Below are 14,966 nucleotides of genomic sequence, written 5' to 3' on the forward strand. Positions count from 1 at the left end.
GGAGCATAAAGCAAAACCAAAAACTATATGGGTAGGATGCTAGATATTTCATGAAATTCAAGGCCGAGTTGAACGACTCTGGCAGTTTGAGAACCTGTGGCCTTAGCAGCGGTGGGAATTTGCGAGCTGTCAGTCCAGAGCGGTGGCTCTTGATCCGGGGTGCATGTCAGACTCACTGCTGATGTCAGGACTCTTCCCACAGCTGTCAAGTAAAAACCTCTGAGTAGCTTCCCAGGTCATTCTAATGTTCAGCCATGGCTGAGAACCTCTGGCCCCAGTGCTGCCACCAAGATGAGTGACTGGTGAAGCCACAGTCGTGCCCATAAGGCTTTTTGGAATCTTGCAAAGCTGGCCTCCTGAAATTTTGGAGGGCAAAGACTTGTTCCTAACTCTTTTTTGTTCCCCAGCACCTCTGCTAAGTGCACGGTGAATATTTGCAAATCAGTTTCATTTCTTGTAAGGTGTTCCAGAATTTAAACTGCTCTCTAGATCAAACTGATTTTATTCCCTTAGATGAGCACAGGCCTATGTGCACAAATATTAAAACAAAGGCACATGAAAGACCAAACAGGCTGTTCTCAGGAGGTTTAAAGCAGGGCAGGCAGGCCCAGTGTTAGGGGAATGATGGGCTGGTGGAGGGGAAAGGATTCCTGATCAAGGGGAGGCGATAGGAGATGTCCCTTTGTCCAGGCTCCCCGTGGGATTGGGAGCACCCGGAAGGCTCTCTCTGCCCATCTATTCCTGTCTATACATCGGGTAACACGGGGACAAATACGTGTCATAGTTATACCTTCAAGTAAAATTCCCTGTGCTTCTCAGATGCGGGCTCACTATACTCCTGAATCACCCTCGGAATACCGCGGGGGAAGGAGAAAGCCAGCAGACTGTACTTTGCAATTATACTTTTGAGGAAAAGAAAAATGGGTACCAATTCCAAATGGGAGGCTGTAGGTACTTTTTATTTTTAGTTAGAGCAAACATTTTTTTATTTACCAGAAAGATACCAGCTCAGAAGCCAAGAAGATGCAGTAAAACTTGCTAAAGTTAAGGACCACCAACTCCCAGATGCCTTAAACATTTGTTCTTAAAGTCAGATGATTTCCCAAATAACCTCTCTAGGGCGTAAAGGGTGCTAGCAACGCCAAAGCTAAGATTTGTTTTTCTGTAATGGCATACTGTGAGACATCCCATGTTTAGAAGTGAATGTGTTTAAGATTTGAAAGATATTTATGGACTTTTAAAAATTAAATATTTATATATCGTAATTTATTCATAATATGGAAGAACCGCATTTTTCCGTTGCTCAGCGTTATTTAAATATTTTTTTCAGTAAAATCCCAACATCACATTGTCAGTTTTCACCCTTCACTTTAGGGACTGTCCTTGTGCCCAGCGCACTGTGGGTCGCTCCACATAGTAAATGAGGGAAGTTGAGCAGAGTGGGTACTTGTGAGTTGGTGGCTTATACCTCTCTCCGTTTGGACTAGAAACCTACTCTTTACAAATGTTTTCTCTAAAGTTACACTTTATCTGTAATTAAATTATAGCTTCAAATAAGCAACCCTCGATTACTGACCTTTTTCAGCTATTGCAGTATGATCCTGAAATGGGTGAAGTAATGAACATAGCCCTGGAAGGTCAGAGGTCAGCCAGGCTCTGCCCCAGGTGTGTGACCTGTGACCAGATTACCTTTTCCTGTTTAACTCCTCTCTTCAGTCCAGATCGGAACTGAAATAGGCTGTGCTCTCCTTACTTCTAGGGACATTGCCAAGATTAAGAACATATTCTCATTACTTGTGCCATAACCTGAATGGCTGTGGTCCCCCCCACCCCATTCCCCCATTCCCCACCAGCTCCGATAAATAGGTTGAGATCCTAACCCCAGTGGGATGTGTTGGGTTGGCCTTTGGGAGGTGATCAGGTCGTAAGGGTGGAGCCCCCAGGATGGGATTAATGTCCTTATAAAAGGGACCGCAGAGAGCTCCCTCACCCCTCACTATGTGAGGACACAGCCTTGAGATCCAGGAAGTGTGCTCTTACCTGGCCCCAAATCTGCCGGCGCCTTGATCTTGGACTTCCCAGCCTCCAGAACTGCGAAATAAATATTTGTTGCTTATAAGCCACCAGGTCTGTGGTATTTTTGTTAGAGCAGCTAACCCTAACCCTGAGACACTCTGCTTTGGTTTTCTGGAAAAAGAGAGTGTGCAGGGAGGGTGTGGTGGTGGTGTGAACTAGGTCTGCCAGGTTTGTGGGTTTCAGTGGGTTTTTTCTGTTTGTTTGTTTCCTTTTTTGTGTTACATTCACATGGTACTCTAACATCCGAAGCTTATGCTTTCTGCGAAATGTAGGAAAATGAAGTGTTTTTATAAGGTTTTACCCAAAATGTTAATGGCATACTTAGTTACTGAAATATGTTTGGGCAGAAATGTCTCTACCAATGGATGCTATGGCATGTGTGGACTTAAAGTACCCTCCTTAACACTGTCTTTCATAACTGTTCCACCTCACCGGGGTTTTCTGTTTGTTAGCATTGGCCTTTTCTTCATTAAGACTGAAAAATCAAAACCTGACGTGATAAGCATGGTTTCCACATTTGACTCTTAATTAATGTGGTGCGAGAGTGCAGCCTTTTTTTTCAGTCCCAGCATTTCAGCTCTTTCCAGCAGTAGAGGTTCTGTTTTTCTGTCCCTGAAGTAAAGGGAGTGGGAAGGGGCTTCCTCGGTGGCTTGGCTCCCGCTGGACCAGAGGAGGAGGAATGCTGTCTTCAGCTGCCTTGGGTGCACCAGAGGGCTGTGTGCAGCGGCCCCGGGCGTGCGTCCTGCAGACCTTGTGCAGCCCCTGGACGGGAGCCGGGGCTGTGAGGGGCACTGCCGCTCTGGTTGCAAAGGTGACGGGAAGAGGAGAAGCCGGAAGAATGACGAGGTGTGTGAATGGCACAAGTGAGTTGCGGGGCAGAGGCTTCAAAGGCCTGAGTGGGTGTGTTCAGTCTCCCCCGTGCGCCGTGTGCGGGGCAGTGACGGGGCGGCGGTGCCCGCTGCGTGCCCCTAGCTGCATTGCCAGGGAGAGGCCATCCAGCCAGTGAGCCGTCTGCCCAGCGGCTGGGTCGTGCTGCCCGGAGTCGGCGTGAGCGGTTTGCCCCGGCAGGAATACTGCCAGCCACCCTCAGATGGAAACTGCTGGACCTGTGATGGGAGCGTCTCGGTGGCCGCGTTAGCACAGCCGGTTGAAGTCCACAGTCACTCAGAAAGCTCGCCTAAGCCCCCGTTTCCTCTGCTAAGAAGTAACAAAATTAATTGCTCTTCTCTGCCTGCCTACTCAGAAGTCAGTCCTTCAAGAAATGAAATGACAGAAAGGCAGGTGATTTAGAGGGAGAAGGGGAACGGCTGGGGATGATATATGGACTGTTGTCTGACTTCCCCATGGGAATAGATTTGGGTGTCAGTTAAATGCTTTGCTTGGTGTTTCAAGTTTAATGAGACAGCTGCAAAATGCATGAAGATCAGTTTCCGGAACATGCTAAGCCCTCCCCACCTGAGCACATGGGTGCTTTCGTCCCTCTGTTTGGAAACTTTGTCTCTTTGAATGGCTTATCGTTGTTGACTTAAACGTTACTTTCTCAGACAGCCCTTGCCTGGCTGCTCATCTTTATCTAAAAATCAGGGCTCCATTCGTATATTGGAGGTTTCTCTTTATCTCCTACTTAAACTCTTAGTTTCACTCACTGCCATGCTCGACAGCTAGCCCTGTGCCTGTCACATAGTAGGAGCTCAGCAAACATTTGTTGAAGGAACGAACAGAAATGCTGTGATGGCTTCAGGAAAAGGCACTGAGTAGCCTAGAGCAGCTCTGTCCCGTAGACTTCGGGGATGACTGAAGTGTTTCTACCTGTTGTGTCCAGCGTGGCCGCCACCACCCACATGTGGCTCTGGAGCACTGGGAATGTGGCTAGTGCAACTGAGGAACTGAGGTTTTAACTTTATTTAATTAATTTAAATTTAAATAGCCACATGTGATTAGCTGCTACTGTATTAGACACCACAGATCCAGAGGACGTGATTTTATTAGCTTCTGGCATTGAAAAATATTACCACTGAATACTAACCCATTAAACATAGGTAATTTCTGCAGCTGAAAAGGCCGTCTAAAAGCAGTGACCTGCGTTCAGCTCATTTTATGATGCATAATAGGTGTGTTTTATGGTCTACTTGAGAAGCAGAAGCTCTTATGTCCTCAGTGACCTTCTGTGATTTCGGATTATCATTGCATTTTCCTTCCATTCTTTATTTTTTAATTTTCATTATTTTAACTGCATTGTATCAATAGGCTAGAGCCCTCCTGGGCTTGAGTTTGAGGGAGGACCCACCCAGGAACACGGGCCTGGAGCCCTTTGAGTTCCGGCCTCCTCTCTGCCTTCTGTGGCTAACCTCAGCCAGCTGGGACTTACGCAGCCGTTGCCCTCTGACTGCATGGCACGGACCTCACCGTGAAGGCCACAAGCTTTTCAAGTGAAGAGTGGGATTAACAAGAAGAAGAAGAAGAATTAGCAGATTAAACTTTAATAATATATTAGTGCTTTCCAAGTGAAGGTAGGATTAAAAAAAGAATTATCAAGATAAACTTTAATAATTACTATATTAGAGCCATCAGATTTAAACTGCTGATGTTTTGTCTATATTGTCTTAGGTCTTGAAATGAGAAATAAGAAGAACTGGTAGTCGTATCTTTTACTGTATTAAAAATAAAATGTTTACAGTTCATGTTTCATGGTGGATTTTAAAAAGTTGCGTTAAATATATATATATATATATAATAAGATTTATCATTTTAACCATTTTAAAGTGTGCAGTTCCATGGCATTGATGCATTTACATTGTTGTGCATCCATCACCACCATCCATTCTCTGGAACTTTTTCATCTTCCCAAATTGTCCCCGTTGAACCCTAAGTCCCCACTCTCCCCTCCCTCTGGCCTCTGGGAACCACTGTTCTACTTTCTGTCTCTATGAATTTGATGATGAATTTTAAAATTCTTTTCCATACTTATTGCCCAGACTAATATGGGCTACTGATACCTATGTGTCTACAGGAATCACCTCTTTTAAAATGACCTTGACCTAACTAATGCATAATTGCCTTACATTGGGAAATGGTAGACACTTCTTGATAAGGACCCGAAATCATCCAATTTAGTTCCTGCTCCCAGCCATCACTAACCTTACATGCTTGCCCTGAGAAAGAGCATTTCTCTCATTTAAAAAAACAGTAACTCTAGAAAATGACTTTTAAATGACAGGTAAGAGGGACTTTCTTGCATATGTGTTATGTGCTTGGGATTCCAAACTTTTTACCAGTGTCCATTGAGAAAGGCAAAAAGAATCAGAAACAGTTACTTAGCATTTTTAGTACCTCCCACCTGAGTATAATATCATTGTGACCACTGGGCACATCTAAACTTACAGATTCAGGATGGCTTTTTAGTCCTTTAATGAGCAGTTGGAATCCGGGGAATCTGAAGGGAAGCGTTACCCTCACCAGATGACTTGCTCTTTATTTATTGCTGTGGGTACATCACTGTTCTCAGAAGCCCGGGGAACGAAGCAGAGGGGCAGCTGCGAGGGGGAGACTTACCGCTGGTGTGGGTGCTTAGAAGGAAGCAGGTGGGCGTGTCAGGGCCACCCTGAGAGAGACGTGCAGTTCTGTAGTCATGTCCTGGATGGACGTCAGGGGCAGTGTCCTGAGGTCAAGGCCTTCACGGTGGGTGCTGGGGGCCACAACCCATCTCAGCTGGTGCGTGTGGAACATTCCCGAGCGAGGAGGCCGCCGGGCGCTGGGGCTCCGGGTGGGAGGCAGCAGCTGTAGGTCTAGTCCCTGGCAGCAGTTCTGTTCAGCCCAAGTGTGGGGTGTGGTCCCTGGGAATTGGGGTCTGCGGGGGCACTTGGATAGGCGAAGCGGAATTCGGGCCTTCGGAGGCTTAATAAACGTGTGCTTCAGAAGGCAAATCCGGCATGGTACGTAAGGTGAATCAGAGGAGGTAATTATTTGAGGTGGAAGGTGTTAAAGGCTGTTTAATTACCCTGGAGGAAGGTACTGAGGGTCTCTAAATTATGTCACCTGTGGTGAGAGTGGAAAGGAGGGCTGAAGTGGCGGCGATGTTGTAAAGACAGAATTCACATCCTACCGATTGGCTGGATGGAGGGAGCGAAGGAAAGGGGAGTCAAGAGTGATCTCAAATCACTAGGTTGTAATGCTCATCGTATAAAATCAAAAGGTACAAAAGCATGTAATGAAGAGTAGCCTCTCTCCTGTCTCTGTCTCTCAGCTCCTACCGTGTCTGCACTTCCTTGTATACGTGTGTATATTCATAAACTACATTTATATTCCTGTTGAAAAATGGTAGCTACCATGCACGGCCAATCAACACCTCTTTTTTATCATTTAACAATATATCTTGGAGATATCCTATGTCAATACGTGTAGTGCTGCCTTATTCTTTTTTTTTTTTTTTAATTTTTATTTATTTATTTATTTATGGCTGTGTTGGGTCTTCGTTTCTGTGCGAGGGCTTTCTCTAGTTGCGGCAAGTGGTGGCCACTTTTCATCACGGTGCGCGGGCCTCTCATTATCATGGCCTCTCTTGCTGCAGAGCACAGGCTCCAGACGCGCAGGCTCAGTAATTGTGGCGCACAGACCTAGTTGCTCCACGGCATGTGGGATCTTCCCAGACCGGGGCTCGAACCCGTGTCCCCTGCATTGGCAGGCAGATTCTCAACCACTGCACCACCAGGGAAGCCCAAGCCTTATTCTTAATTTACTTAGCTAGTCCCCGATTAATGGAAATGTATTTCCTGTCTTTGGCTCTTTCAAATTGTTTAGTGAATATCCTTGTTCATGCATCAATATCCTTGTTCAGACGTACAAGAAGTATATCTATAAATTTAATTTACTACAGGTGGGATTGCTGAATTAAATATGTGCATTTTAAATGTTGATAGATATTGTCAAACTGTCTTCCATAGAAGTTTTACCAGCAATGCCTGTTTCTTAGACCCTCATAATACTGTGATATCAAAGAACATGATCTTCCCCAATCTGTAGATTTTTTAAAAATCGAATTGTCATTTTAATTTGCATTTCTTTGAGATTGAACATCTTTTCATACCTTCCAGAGGCATTTCTAATTCCTTTTGGGGGAACCTTCTGTCACTCGCTGATTCCTATTTCTCTATTCAGAAGATGGACTTTCATGGAATGCCTATAGTGGTTTCTCAAATCATGATTCTGGAGTTTTGGTGGATATATTGGCATCATATTAAGGCAATAGTCGTCTATTTCTATCTTATTAAGAGTTTGTCTTAATGAAGAGTGAATGTTATGTTTTGTCAAGTGCCTTCAGAGCATCTGGGGGCTGATCATTTGCTTTTTCTCCTTTGATCATGGGGTCAGTTAGAGGACTGGATCTCCTGCCTTGATTTATCCTTGTGCTGTGCGTGGTGACCACCCCCCACCCCCCCACCCCCGTGGCCTTGGTGTAGTGTTCCCTTAGTGGTTTCTGTTTGTCTACATTTTATTTGGGATTCTTGCGGATAGTTATAAGTATGTATCTTATTCATCACTGAAACAGCTTCTCAAAGATGGAGAACTTTCTAGTGATTAAGTTACCCGTCCCCTCATTTACGGTCTTTAATCCTCTTCAGTTCAGCTGTGGCGTTTCACACCCCACCCAGTGTTTTCAGTCACCTTGAAATGCGGTACTTCCTTAGCTTCGGTGGTGCTCAGAGCTGAGCTCTCTGCTCGCGGATGGAGTCTTTCTGCAGAGGGCCTCCGTCTGTCTCCTCGGGCCTCCCTTCTTGACGTGCTTCATCCCCGTGTGACGTCATCACCGAGGTGGACATCACTGAATGTGTCCATCTGCGTATCCCGCCAGCCCCTCAAACAGTGTGTCTAAAATAATCGCATTCTTCTCCCCACCCCGAGTCAGCTTCTCCACTTGATGTGAGTGCTTCTGTCTCTTATTACACCTAAAGTTTTCTTAATGATCCTGGCGGCATCATGTATTGAGTACCTGCTGTGTGCCAGCCCTGAGAAGCCAGGTAGCCAGGAGGGAGGCTGGAGACAAGGAGGGCAGGCAGCAGATGCGGACGCCTTTTCAAGCCAGAACGACGTGCGCCAGCGCGGTTAGGATTGAATGTGTGCCAGGAGGGGAGGGCGGGGAGTTGGAAGGATTATTACTTGGTCATTATATCTCTGCAGTAAGAAAAGTTATTTAAAAGCAAAAGTGAGACGTGTGATTTTTGTAATGAGGAGACCAGATTCACTGCATACAGACTTGGATGATTTATAAGTCTTTAAACCCCAGTAGAGGAAAAGTTATGACTTAATAATATCTTAGACATTCACTTTTATTTAAAGAATCTTGGTAGAAGACGAATTAGAAACTTCAGGTACTGTTTTTTCTTCTACCAGAGGGTTTGGTCAAATTATATTCCTGTCGTTGGCGTTTTGCAGCTTGAGGACAACAGAACTGTTACAACATGAATTTTTAGAGCCAATTTTGGCCACAGCGAAGTGACTGTGAAGGCTGGAGGTCAAGAGTATGATTGATTGGGTGATTAGAATTCCTTTTAAAACAAATTAGATGTGGCAGGTTTGCCACTGGCGGAAAGTCCTGCAAGGAAAGGAATCTCATCAGCAGATAAAATTTCTTGGATCATCAAAAAAGGGTTTAATGTTTAAAATATAAATACACACACATACACACGACCTGCATAGGAATCCCTGTTTGTGCTATTTTTACCATGTAGTTAGTGTCTAGCCTGGTTTTTCTGTTAAATAATATACAGGCACTAGATTGGGTATGTTTTTAATTTTTAATTTAGTGGCTGGTACCCTAAATGTTAAATATATTGATCAGTTCAATTTATCCACTTTCTGTATTTGTCTTTATATTTGGGGTCTTCTGGGTGATTGGATTTGTGATCAGGCATTTGTGTTTGGGATCCCTGGCTTCGAAGCAGGCCGAGGGGCCAGGAGGGAAGCAAGGACCAGTGTTTGGGAAGGGAAGGGAGGAGTGAGGGACAAGCAAGGACATTCTTTAATGGAGAAGGATATGTGTGAGAGGGGTGGCGGTGGTTGGTATCTGTTGTCTTGGAGAGAAGGGTGAGGTGGTGGTCCACGGAGAACTAAGATTTCTCAGGAACTTCATGCACATCAGACACCAAGCTCTGCATTTTCGTGTATATTACATCCTCACAATAACCTTGGCATAGTAGGTATTGAAATTATTTGTAGTTTCAAAGAAGAAAAGGAAAGCAGGTGAGAAGATATCCAAAAAGAACTTCTAAAAGTAAAATAGTGATGATGGTGATGGTGATGATGATGATGATTGTTAGAAAAGAACATTGCTTCAGTGTAGCTGCCCTGGTGTTTTTATTCTAGTTTTTTGGTGGGGAGAATGTCGAGTCGTAGGTAGGGTCAGAGAGGTTGAAGTTGGCTATTAAGCTGGGTACATGAGGGCTAGTCGGGTCTCTACTTTTGTATATGCTTGGAAATTTTCATAATAAAAGGACTTTTAAATGACGAAGCAAAGAAGTAAAATAGTCTTGATTGTGATAAAAGGTGAAAGAATATTTATGAATAGGAGGGGAACTTTTTCCTTTCTTCCCCACTGTCAGACCTATATGATAGCATTAGCCTATGAACCTATCTTTAAGGCAAAATTATTAACAAACCATTTAGGAAATAGACGATAAAATCAGTTTTTTTTTTTTTTTTTAAATTGTGGTCTTCTCAGCTCTATGTGTGAACACTCTGCAGGAACCAGGTGGTCTCTTCATCTTTATCTGATTGCAGTGGAAGTTTTGTCCCAATATTAGAGCATTTATGCTGGAAGGAAGCCCAGGGCTGGAACTGTCTCATTGCAAAAGGTTTACAGCTCCAGGAGGGGGATCAGAATCTAGTCAGTGAGCATCTGTTTCTGCAGAACATGGTAGTGGGGCCTGGAGGGAGCTCCAAAGGTAGGACAATAAGAGTGTAGCTGTAGCTAGTGTTTATGGAGGGCTTCCCTGCCAGGTACTCTGTAAACACTTCTCATATATCCAGCCCTTACAGCAACTCTAGGAGGTAGGGCCTAGACTTTCTTATTTACTTTTATTCTTTTATTGTGGTAAAATATACAAAACATAAAAATTACTATCTGAACCATTTTTAAGTGTACAGTTCATTGTCATTAAGTACTTTCACATTGTTGGGTAAACCATCACCTGCCTCCATCTCAGAACTTTTTCATTTTCCCAAACTGAAACTCTGTACCCATTAAACACTAATTCCCCATTCCCCCTCCCTGCAGCCCCTGGTAACCATCATTCTTTCGGTTTCTATGAGTTTGACTGCTCTAAGTACCTCATATACATGAAATCATAGAATATTTTGTCTTTATATAACTGGCTTATTTCACTTGGCATAGTTATCTTCAAGGTTCATCCGTGTTGAAGCATGTGTCAGAATTTCCTTCCTTTTTAAGGCTGAATAATATTTCATTGTATATATGTACTACATTTTATCCATTGTTCTGTTGATGGGCACTTGGGCTGCTTCCACCTTTTGGCTATTGTGAATATGCTGCTGTGAACATGGGTGTGCAGATATCTGTTCCAGTGTCTACTCACAGCTCTTTGGGGCAGAGTCGCAGACGTGGAATTGCTGGATCTTATGGTAATTCTATGTTTCATATTTTTAGGAACTGCCAGACTGTTTTCTACAGCAGCTGCACCATTTTGCACTCCCATCGGCTGTGCACCAGGTTCCAGTTTCCGCCGATTGGAGGTAGGTCCTGTTCTTGTTTCAGTGTCACAGAGGAGGGAGAGAGGGGCGGGGAGGTTAAATGCACTCACACAGCTCATGTGCAGACCGGAATTCGAGCCCAACAGTCCGACTCCAGAGCCTCTGATGCAAAGGTAAGAGGGGGCACAGAGGCTCGGAGACATGGTCCAGGGCACTGCGTGTGGCTTCAAGCCCGGGCCACCTGCCTTCACAGCTCATGTTGGAAAGCATCTTAGATTTAGGGGTTGGTTTCTCTTTTTTCTTTTTTCTGTTTTTTTTTTTGGACAAAAGTGCTCTTTAAAAAAATCCACATTCTGTAGAAAGATATTATATGTTGAATATCTCTGTATGTCTTTCCCCTGCCTTTCTACATTTATGCTTTAAAATGTTCTGTTATTTAAAATAATCTTTCAAGATATATGCAATATGTTTGATTTTCTTTTTATTTGAATTCTTGGGTCAAATTTTGCTTTTAAATGCTTTGAATAAATACGAATTGATTCTCCTGGAGTTTTGTATATATCTCTGCTCTACGTACCTCTGCCAGAAGTTTGCTTTCAAATAAAACCAAACAAAACTATCTAAGCCGAATTTAAATGGGGGGAAACTTGGAGAGTATCAATGGTAAACACTGAGGACTTTTTAAACAAATTCAGATAAAGTGAATTTTCCATCTTTATCAATAGAGGAGCAACAGCAAGGAAATGTACCCATTTCTTTAATCCTTGTGTGTATTTTGCTAAGAGGGTTTGCATTCTCCCTCACGGAGTGGTCATGAGGGGCTTTGCGGCATCCTGAAAAGAGCGTGCTCCCCGGGGGACGCTGGCTCAGCTGGGCCCGTGTGTCAGCCCATGTCCCAGCCCGTCTCCAGAGCCCCGCACATTGCTGCCAGGGAGGTGCCCCCTGCAGATACAGACCGCGGGTCTCCTGCACCCTGCTCATCCGGCAGGCCCTCTGGATGGGCGACCTTGTCTGTGCTGCGTGTTAAGGGGAGGGCTGTGTGTGCACGGCCCCGAGCCCCTCCTAGGGTTGAGGGTGAGTGGCTTGTACCATCCACCATCATAGCTGGGTGTGAGATTTAGACAAAGGTCCCAGCGTATCAAGGGCCCACAGTCATGCTCAGATGGACTCTGCCCTGGACGGTGTCTTTGGAATAATCCCTAATTCGGTGGTTCCCAACTTTGGCCGTGCACTGCAGGCCACCTCCAGAGATTCCCATGTCACTGGCCTGGTGTGCGCCTTGGCCATTGGGATTTTTAAAAGCTTCACAGATGATTCTAAATGTATGGTCAAGGTATGGGATCGTTGGTCTAATTCCTCTTGAGTACTTTGCTCTTTGGGCTGTAATTAAGATTTTTCTCATCACAAAAGATACAGAAATGCCTTTTCTCAGGGTGTCCTTATTAGCAGGGATTGCTGGAAAATAGTCCTCACACACACAGGGACTGTCTTCTGTTTTGTTTATTTGTGTTGGAAGGTGATTTTCACGTCCTTATGGAGCATGTCTCTCTATTCATGCGGCTTAGCGCTGGTGTCTGGAGGGGCCGGTCTCGCTTACTCTGCGGGGACTTGAGTTCAGGAACTTGGAGGAAGGACAGGGGTCCGCTCGCCTACATTCACTGCCGGCTCCCGGTCACTCTGCGTTCTGAGGGCAGTTTCATTCTATAAACTGCTGACCGTGATGGGTTCGAGCTGACGCTTCTGTAGTTCCTGAAGTCTTCTCACCCAGAGCCTCACCACCCCTGTGCGCTGTAACACTCAACGTGGCATTACTTTGGGAAACCTGGCTGCGTGTTTGCCTGCACCACGTAGGCCCTCCGAGGGTTCCTCGGTCTAGAGGGATGCTTCGCCTTGGCTCCTCCCGGGCCCTTGGAGTTTCTTTAAAACGTCAGTGACAGGGCTGGCATCCTCCTTCCTGTGTGACTGTGGCTTTAAGATTATTTGGTTGAAAGTTCGTGGAAGTTTAGAGATGAGGTTTGGGGAAACAAGTGTTCTCCCTGCTTTGATTTCATTTTAAAAATGAATGTTTAGATGTAAAATTTTGAAACTTTGTCGTTGTTTTGTATTCTGTTTTTCTGTGAGAGCTCCATCAGTAGTTGAAGCAGAAAGGGTGTATATGATGCATGGAATTGCTTAGAGACCTCACCTGAGGGCAGAAAATGGTTGGCTTACACCAGTAGCTGAGGACAAGGACTGCCTTAGCCACCCCAAACCCTTTTCACATACAGGCAGAGCAGAGAAACGTATCCCTGTGTGTTTGTACATGTAGGTATATGTAGTATAAGCGTATAATAATGTTACTCTGTGTTCATATGTAGCTGCTGATTCAGAGTGACGTGAAGGAGATTCTCTTAGGGACATCTGCCGGTGATCTTCCTTTGTTTTTTCAAAGAGAGGCACATTTGGGATTGATGTGGTCTCACATTTAGGTAACTTCATGCTAGTTGTGGGCACTGGACTGGGAAGATAGCTTTCTTCTCACGTTTGTGTGGATTCCTCCCCTTAGTCAGTTACCTTGGCGACAGGTGTGTGTGGAGGTGGGCGGTAGGGCCAGGGCCCTGCTGGACAAGGGGACAGATTGCTGAGATCAGAAGCAAGGGCATCCGGTCATTGCTGCTGTCTTAGAAAGTGAGGGCTGTGCTCCCCAGGAAGGAGGGACTTCAAGGGACTCTTGGATCAGCTGGTGTGATTTTTCTAGTCTCTACTCTCGTTTGCTTTCCGTGTCTCCTTCCCTCTAACTAGTCCCTGGTTGTTGACCTCCAGGGGCTGATTAGTTTCGTGTGTCACTAAGAAAAGGTCAAGGGTTATAGCAGCAGGGCACTTCCTCTTCTGCTGCCTTCACTTAGTTTTCAACATGCTGGATGTTTAAAATGAAAGAGTCAGCAAGGTACCAGCAAATGCTCTTTAAAAATGTAGCCGCTGTTTTGTGTAGGATGTTCTGCCGGCCCCTCCTCCTACCCCCACCCCACCTTCACCCCCCGCCTCGCGGGTTTTCAAAGCCAGCATCATTACTAAGAGAAAACGTTTAGAAGTGGTTCCCTTTGATTAATGATAGGGTGTGTCATCTTCATATAGGAAATGTAGAGGCAAATATTATATTAGAGTAGGGTGGAGAGGGGCTGCTAATACAGCTATAAAACAGTTGTGTTTCTGTAAAGCTAACAAGTGCTATTCTGCTTGCATTGAGACGGAGATAGATGGTTACAGTGACCTGCCTCCTCTGTGCCAGGCATCCTCTGTTGAGAAAACCAGGATGAGTAAGACGTGGTCCCTACCCTCTAAGGACTTACCAGGGAGCTCCCTGCGCCATTTGACTTCTTAGCTATGGACTCTTCCAGGTCATCGGTCACACCCGTCTCCCTCATTGTCCACCTGCAGGTGCCAAGGCAGCCGTTGTCTCACATCCTGGTGCACTTCCTCTTTGGAGTTTGGTGCTCTTTTTTCATACCTGCTACTCCAAGTGGGGTCCTAGGATGGCAGAGTTTCAGGTCCCCCGTCCCCCCATCTGTGTTATAACAGGAACCCCAGGTGACAGAGGACTTGTGCATTCAAAATATGTTAATATGCAGATTCCATTTGAGTCGGGCTGGGGGTGCCTGAGAGGCTGCATTTCGAATGATCTCCCGCGTGATGCTGATGCTGGCCTGTGGACCACACTGGCACCGGAAAGGCTTCACTCTACGAGCCTGCTTCATCTCCCGTGGTGTCAGAGGGTGGCGGGGATGCTTGCTCATCTGATGACGTGGGCTAGCACAGGCAGCTAACCGAGTGATCTGGACGAAACACTCTCACAGGGAGTCAAAGATGTAAAAAGTGCCTGCTTGCCATGTGCTGGACACGGCTCCCAGATGCCTGTAGACACAGGGATCCGCCTCACGGTCGTATGAGGTAGGCACTGCCATTGTCTCTGTTTCACAGATGGGGCGATTGAGGCACGCAGAAGTTCCATAGCTTGACCCAAGTCGCATTTCCTAACAAGTGAACCGGCAGGGCTGTGAGCCCAGGCGGTGCGGCCTCAAGCGCCCACGCTGGCGTCAGATCGTGGTTCAGAGAGGACAGTGTCTGGGTTTCGGTGGTGGGCGCTTCCAGAAGGCAAGTGGAGTCCAGGTGTGTGGTCAGCATAAGGAGGCTTGAGCGGCAGGGTGGGG

The 14,966-nt window shown here is 45.6% G+C and overlaps 1 protein-coding gene across 5 annotated transcripts in view; it reads left to right on the forward strand.

The window, feature by feature from the left end:
* FARS2 (phenylalanyl-tRNA synthetase 2, mitochondrial) overlaps positions 1-14,966 on the forward strand; it is a 391,286-nt gene that overhangs the window by 6,418 nt on the left and 369,902 nt on the right. For 3 of the 5 annotated variants that reach the window (XM_082413329.1, XM_082413326.1, XM_082413331.1), the window contains exon 2: positions 10,736-10,821. Coding sequence is in view for 2 of the 5 variants with exons in the window: in XM_082413326.1 (XP_082269452.1) it covers positions 10,736-10,821 (86 nt within the window). In the remaining 3 variants the exon portion in view is untranslated. Of the gene's footprint in view, positions 1-10,735; positions 10,822-14,686; positions 14,707-14,824; positions 14,926-14,966 lie in introns of those variants that run through there. The other 2 variants (XM_082413325.1, XM_082413330.1) reach the window with 2 other exon arrangements.

This window comes from Balaenoptera physalus (assembly GCF_965194825.1).
Source record: "Balaenoptera physalus genome assembly, chromosome: 11".
Taxonomy (NCBI): domain Eukaryota; kingdom Metazoa; phylum Chordata; class Mammalia; order Artiodactyla; family Balaenopteridae; genus Balaenoptera; species Balaenoptera physalus.